Here is a 7,577-nt window from a genome sequence, read left to right on the forward strand (position 1 = left end):
ATGGAATTTATCACTTTTCCCAGACACAGAGGGTAATAAACAGCTTTCTTTAAAGGTTTTTATATTTTATGTCCTGATAGGTATTAGGAAAGCAGTATTTCTCAGCTTTGACATCAGTATAGGTCTTGGGGCCGAGGGGAGGCATAGAGTGTGGGTGCAGTGATTGATGTAAGGCTGAGCATTCATGCCATCAACAGTATTAAGGAACACTTAACTCATTATGCTCTTCTTCTCAAATAATTATATCTGTACCATGATACACTGTAAACTGAAGACTTTGGAAATTTAAAAACATTTAAGATTCCATACCTTGTAAAATTTATATGCAATCACCTACTTGAACCTATTATAGATCACTAGTAACTTTTTTGAGAATTCTAATCCAGCTCAAATTGCTTCAATAACATCTTTAAAGTTCAAACTTAGAACATCAACACTGTGTATTCATGAATATTGTAGGGGGAAATAATTACCCATTTGATGCATATTTATTAGTTGTCCATTTTGAACTATAGTCTGTAAGTCAGAAAGATAAGAAATGGATTTACCCATAAAGGACTTAAATTTAATACAGAAAATAAAATTCACATATATGAAAATATTAGTGGAAAAATAATATGTCTCATTATAATTCAAGTAATTAAAAATATAATGTAAAATTATATGATAAAGTGCTAATTTTTTGCTGCAGCAATAAACAGAAAACTTACCAATATAAGCTATCATAGATCAATGGCTATAGGTTATCAGGGAGTAATGCCTACATACACACGTATGTTATAGGTGTGTTTTCCAAACTTCCATGATAATACAAATCACCTGGAGAATTGATTTTTTTAATAGGCCTTCTCCAGACCTACCGAAATGAGCTCTTAGAGAAGAAGCTTAAAGAAACAAGACAGAGGATCATAGGGGAACGGAGGGAAAAATGAAACAAGATGAAACCAGAAAGGGAGACAAACCATAAGAGACTCTTAATCTCAGGAAACAAACTGAGGGTTGCTGGAGTGGGGGGTGGGGTGGGAGGAATGGGGTGGCTGGATGATGGACATGGGGGAGGGTATGTGCTATGGTGAGCGCTGTGAATTGTGTTAAGACTGATGAATTACAGACCTGTACCTCTGAAACAAATAATACATTATATGTTAAGAAAAAAAAAAAGAATCTGTATTTTTAACAAATGACTCCAACTACTCAGATCAGGTTGCTTTAGAAAACACTGCAGTCCTCACAACAATCCCATTAGAATATTATTATCCCTCTCTATAGTTGAGAAAGCTAAGGTTAGAGAGATTAATTAACTATTCAAAGGACTCCCAAGTTAGAATAAAACAATCTGACTTCCAAAACTTTTGTTCTCTTTACTGCACTAAGCTTTCTTTGTTCTCTGAGAAAATGATCAGGTTGGATGTGGAAACACGGAAATAAAATACTTATAATTATAGAAAAATTCATTTAAATTGCTGCTTAAAAACATTACCTTCTGTGTTAAAGTGCTGGAGAAAAGAATATGGAACCCTTGAAAATAAGAAAGTTCATACTGATCTAGCCCCTCCATTTTACACAAAGGCAGCATGCCTAGCTCGGTACCTGGCTTTTTTCACTTAACACTCTGACCTGGAGATGACATCACATCAGTATATAGAGAGCCCCTTCATTCCTTTTCACAGCGGCCCAAGTAGCACATTACGTAGGGGGAACTCAGTTTATTCAGTCAGGCTCCTATTAATGGGCACTTGGCTTGTTTCCAGGCTTTTGCTATAATACATTATGCCTTAATGAATAGGCCTGCGAATGTGCCATTTTGCATTTTACCAGTGTTTATCTGTGGAAATGGCAATATTCTGAGAAGAGGGATAGCTGAGTCAGAAGTTAAATACATATTTAAGTCTGATAGATACTGACTGTCAAACACCCCTAAAGATGCTGCACCATTTTTAATTTCTTTTATTTATTTATTTATTTATTTATTTATTTATTTATTTATTAGAGAGCGAGCGAGAGAGAAACAGCGTGAGAGAGGAGAGCGTCAGAGGCAGAAGCAGGCTTCCTGCCGAGCCGGGAGTCCGATGTGGGACTCGATCCCAGGACTCTGGGACCATGACCTGAGCCGAAGGCTGTCGCCCAACCAACTGAGCCACCCAGGCGCCCCACCATTTTTAATTTCTAAAGACGGTATATGAGCATGCTTTATTCCCCACAGCCTTATCAACATATATATTATCAAACATCTTTCTTTTTTCCCAGCTGAGAGGTGAGCAGTTGTTCTCCAGTGCAGCTTTAGTTACAGTTCTTTTATTATGAGCAAGAGGTGGAGGGCAAGTTTATATTTACATCTTGTTTTCTGTGAACTCTCTCTTCTTACCTCTAACTAGTTTTTTTCTATAGTTTTTTTGGGGGGGGGCGGATAGCCTAAAAAAATTTTAATGTAATTTAATTTACCAAACTTCTCCCTATTGGTTATGCATTTTTAGTCATAGTTTGGAACTTTTTCCTACCCCCAGGTTTCTTACAGTTTTTATTTGTAGATGGAATCTTTAAAAGTTCTGGAAGAGATTCTTATGCACACCAAAATACCAGTTTACAAATCCAAGTTTATAAAGTGATGTCAAACATTGCAGTTATTTACATGAGAAACATTTAATCATCTGTCATGTTGGTGCTTTTCTTAATTCTTCTAAATGATGTCACTCTGAAGTCTTCTTGTCTGCATGATAAAACGTTCTGTTAGTAAAACAGAAAAGATTATTTCTGGAGTAATGTAGGGTCTTTCTGAATAAACATATTCAATTATTGAAAACTTTACCTTTCTAAGAGAAGACAACATAAACCATTACGATACAGCCCACAATCCAGCCAATCAAGAGAAGAATAGGGACCAGAAGGCGGGATGATGCAGACTCTGCTTAAAAATAAAAGAAAGCAGATTAGGTAGGTCATTTTGGCATCGTATCTTCTGAATCAAGAGAATAAAAGGAATCTGATAATATCAAGAGAAAAAAATACACTCTCACGTCATTCCGAGACATGATTATTATCTTCTGTTCTACAAAGGGTACATGGGAATCAGCTGGCTATTTGAAACAGAAGACCTGTGTTCAAACCATAGGTCCTCCTTTTACAGTTTTGAGACCTTGAGCCATTCTGAGCTTGGACTTCCCTATTTGTAGAGATAATGAAACTTGTGATCTTACCTCCCTGAGTTGTGGTGAGGATCACATATTATTGTGTTTGTGTGTGCTTAGTGTATACAAAACACATTCCTGCATTTGTTCAACAACACAGACAGCGGCTGTCTACACAGAAACAATCGAAAATGACTCTTGAGGCCATTCCTCCTAAACTAAATAATCATAACATAGAGAAAGGTGTTGAAAATTGTTCTTAGTCTTGATAGCTGACTTTAATCATCAGTATCATAGGAAAAGAAAAGCATATACCTTATATGATCATTCTCCACTAGAGAAAAGAGATTCTTTTTTGTTAACATGCTCAATAGAGCAACTAACCCTGATCCCAACACACATAGAAGACATGAGGACAACGACCCCTCCTGTGTCTTCTATTTGTACCCTTACCTGAAAAAAAGCAATTTATAAAATTATCATTTTTTTAATATTCATTGCACACACACACATCACACAAAAAGAGTAAAGAAGAGCACAGATAGACATCATATAGAATTAATGTCTCCATGTTAAGGACTCAGGTATATTCTTAACTGAAAAGCACAGTTAGGTTGTATGCCATCAGCTAACCAAGAGAATGCATATTCTTAGCAATTGTGTGCCTATTACAATTTCCATTGCTTTAAAATGTAAAGTTTTTGGGCGCCTGGGTGGCTCAGATGGTTAAGCGTCTGCCTTCGGCTCAGGTCATGATCTCAGGGTCCTGGGATCAAGTCCCGCATCGGACTCCCTGCTCCTTGGGAGCCTGCTTCTCCCTCTGCCTTTCTCTCTTGCTCTGTCTCTCATGAATAAATTTAAAAAAAAAAATCAAAAAATAAAATAAAATAAAATGTGAAGTTTTTTTTAAGTGCTATTAAAACAAAACCATCAGGAAAAGAGACACCTCTAAAATTAGGAGGCACTCTTATAAAAGCAAACTTTGGGCAGTTAAAATGAATTTTAATAGTTTAAATCTATGCTTCCAAAATAGTGGAATCTCTCTTAACTCTTGTAAATTCAACGCGTTTTCCTTGCTTCTCCATCTCGCTGTGACCTTGAACAAAGCATTAACCACTAAATGGAAAAATCTTTCTCTATCTGCCATGTGGTATTGCTCTAAGGATAAAATGAACATTATGATATGCCCTTTACTCGCATTTGGATGAAAGACTTTTTATGGATTAAGGTGTCATTATAATGGAAGTATGTAGCCGTAATTTTTTGAACTGTTCATATATATGATTTAGTATTTTTCCCAATTTCAAAGAACTTAAAAATTAATACCAACATTTTAATGGAGCATTTATAAATGTCTTATACATGCATATTTTAATACAATTCTAAAATTTACATATAATAAAGCCCTAAAAGTATATGTCTCATTATTTATTACTCTTTGTAACACAATACAAATGACTGTGCATTTTTTTCTTTTTTTTTTTTAGAGAGAGAGAGAGCGGGGAGGGAGCAGAGGGAGAAGGAGAGAAAGAATCCTAAGCAGGGTCCAAGCCCAGTGCTGGGTGGATGTGGGGCTCAAGTAGAGGCTCCACAGGGGGCTCCACCTGGGGCTCCCCCCGGGGTTCAATCTCACCGCCCTGAGATCATGACCTGAGCGGACACCAAGAGTCTGACGCTTAACCAACTGAGCCACCCAGGTGCCCCAATAGACCATGCATTTTAACACTCAAAGTATACCTGCATTTGTGTTCTTTTAACACGAATATTTTAAGTTTTATCATAATCTGTAGCATCATTTTGAAATAGGAATATATGGGGCCCCTGAGTGGTTCAATTGGTTAAGTGTCCAAATCTTGGTGTGCGCTCAGGTCAGGATCTCAGGGTTGTGAGATTGAGCCCCACTTTGGGCTCCACGCCCAGTGTGGAGTCTGCTTGAGAGTCTTTCCCCTCCCTCTCCTGGCCCCTCTATTCCTTCCCCTGCTTTCTTTCTCTCTCTCTCTCTCTCTCTCCCTCAAATAAATAAATAAATAAATAAAATCTTAAAAAAGAAACAGGAACATATAAGAGCACAACATACTTTGCATAGGTCACTTACATTACAGTGCAAACAAACACAAAACCTCTTTTTAAATATGAAGAGTTATTTCAAAATGCTTCTCTCTGTTCAATCCTGAGCATGCCCAGATGGTTATACCTGGAAGTATCCTTAAGGGCAACCGTGTTCTGAAACAAAACTGTCTGTGTTCAGAACCTGGACCCTCATTTAAAATGAGGATAGTGCCCAGTAGAGGCGTCATAGAATGTCCACTTTCTAGAATGTGATCATAGGCAAGTGACTATACTTGACTATACTTCAGTCTCCTTATCTGTAAAATGGAAATGATGATAATACTGTATATCTCCTGGGATTATTGTCTAAATTAAAAGCAACAGTTCCTGGAGGTATTTAAAAAGTGTTTCTTGGATACACTATATATTCAGCTCCTTTTGTCATATTAGACTCAATCATTTTTCTTAAATATAATACACATTTTAAAAGAAGAAAAAAAGAAATTTAGATATGAAGCATATTAGCGATGACTAACCCCTTTTTATTTATTTCATTTTAGAGGCAGAAAACAGGTCCAGCGAGGAAGAGGGACTTTCCCTAACTCACATGGCTATTTAGTAGCAGACCTGACAAAGAAATCAGATGTCCTTCATTCTGGTCCAGCATACCACAATACCTCCAGTGTAGAATAACCCTGGAGGATAATGGACTTCTAACTCATATTTTGAAAAAAACGTGAACAAATTCAGCTTTTTTGTTTGGTCCTTTTAAAAGCATATATAACATATAGACATGGTCCATAAATTGTATATCCGATGCATTTTTTTTAGCCATGCTAACTTATATGGTTAATGCCCCATTAGCAGTGAGACCACGTTCTTCAGAATAACTGAGAAATATGAAATACTGAGGAATGTAAAATAAACCAGGGAGCTTGGACCTTTATTTTGCCAAGAGGGTCTGATGCCTTAAATCTTACCTTTTTCAGCCATTCTTCCTGTTGCTGGGTGGGTTGGTCAGGGCCACGCTCACCTCTTTGTTGGTGTCATCCAGTGTCTCTTTGAACTTTAAATAGATCTCTGAAGAGTGTGGCAGCTGCCCCTCTCCTGACTGCCAATTGTCTGCAGAGTGATGTAAGATGTTGGAGAACAGCGCTCCTCTGGCTCTTCTTTATCCTCTTATTACGGAAGAAACTAGGGGCTACGTGCGCTAAACAATTCAATAAGCTGAGCTATCCTGAACCAGAGATGGGTAGATTTTTAGTTCAGCCAATGCCTGCAGACGACATGGAGAAAATGTTTAAGGAATGGGGTGTACAGAAGAAAAAAATGGCATTGCAATTAGACAAGTTCTATCAAAGAGGGAGGGTGATCTATTGGGGGAAAAACACTCTGGAGTTGGAGAGACCTGGCTTCAAATTCCAACTCTATTTCTGTAATGAAGGCCAAGTTGCTTAACCTGGGCATTAGCCTCTTTAATTTTAAAATGAGGATAGTGCCCAGTAGAGGCGTCATAAAGATGAAATGAAAAAGCTGCGTGAAATACAGATGTTTATACATTATAGGATGCAAAAGATAAAATAAATTAAGTGGTGCCCCTTGTTCTGACCCATTCCAAAAACAGAACATTTTAATACAAATGTACTAGAAACTAAAACAATAAAAGGCTGGGGTATTGCCTAAAGTTTTCAGAAAGCAGTCATAAGCTTGTTTTTATTAGCAATGTATGAAAATAGGACATTCCATTTTTCAAAGTCCAACCTAATTTATATAACATGACCTAGACTGTGCTCTAGATTCTCACTGAAATAACTTTAATTTTTGGGTCTGGATGGAAAAGTTTTGCAAAATGACCCTGTGACCAACTGCCCAAAAAGTCCCCCACGAGATGAAGGGTGTCCTCCTCTAAAAGACAAGACTTGCCTGATCAAATCCATCTCCACAGAGCTCCAAGAGGGATGTTTCCCGGCAAATGGCCACATCTCATCCACCGATCAGAATCCACTAATGGTTCTCCATCTCCTAGAAAATAAAAATCTGAACTCCTCATTAAGATACCTAAAACACCTCATCTTCCTACTTTCCCATTTGCAGTGATGCCTCAGCCACATATCCCTTGTGGTATATGAATTCAGGATGCTACTACCCACATAGGCAAGGAGAACATTTGATTTTCTACCTCAAATCATATACCTATAAATTAGACTGTGCAGCCAATAATCTGGTAAGTTTATTGCATGATTACACACTATGTTCATGTTATGTCATTTACTTTTTAAAAATACTTATTTGAGTGAGAGAGAGAGAGTGTGTGCATGCGCGCGCACAAGCCGGGGGAGCGTCAGGCAGAGGGAGAGGAAGCCAGGACCCTGGGGTTATGACCTGAACCGAAGGCAGACACAA

The 7,577-nt window shown here is 37.7% G+C and overlaps 1 protein-coding gene across 4 annotated transcripts; it reads right to left on the bottom strand.

Moving 5' to 3' along the window:
* Nucleotides 1-2,574: 2,574 nt before the first annotated feature.
* Nucleotides 2,575-6,416, bottom strand: STRIT1 (small transmembrane regulator of ion transport 1). 4 transcript variants are annotated; one of them, XM_031023764.2, is made up of 3 exons: nt 6,155-6,416; nt 2,807-2,905; nt 2,575-2,724 (listed from the first exon to the last, which is right to left on the bottom strand). In XM_031023764.2, the coding sequence occupies exons 1-2, from the start codon at nt 6,165-6,167 to the stop codon at nt 2,811-2,813; spliced, it is 108 nt and encodes a 35-aa protein (XP_030879624.1). In that variant the 5' UTR covers nt 6,168-6,416; the 3' UTR covers nt 2,575-2,724; nt 2,807-2,810. The 4 variants fall into 4 exon arrangements, with proteins under 4 accessions (XP_030879624.1, XP_030879623.1, XP_081684357.1 ...); XM_031023763.2 differs by having other exon boundaries at nt 2,575-2,707; nt 6,155-6,328; XM_081828231.1 differs by having other exon boundaries at nt 2,807-2,902; nt 6,155-6,327.
* Between the last annotated feature and the right edge of the window lie 1,161 nt (nt 6,417-7,577).

The sequence above is a fragment of the Leptonychotes weddellii genome, chromosome 1 (assembly GCF_054177405.1).
Source record: "Leptonychotes weddellii isolate Sample4059 chromosome 1, ASM5417740v2, whole genome shotgun sequence".
Taxonomy (NCBI): Eukaryota; Metazoa; Chordata; class Mammalia; order Carnivora; family Phocidae; genus Leptonychotes; species Leptonychotes weddellii.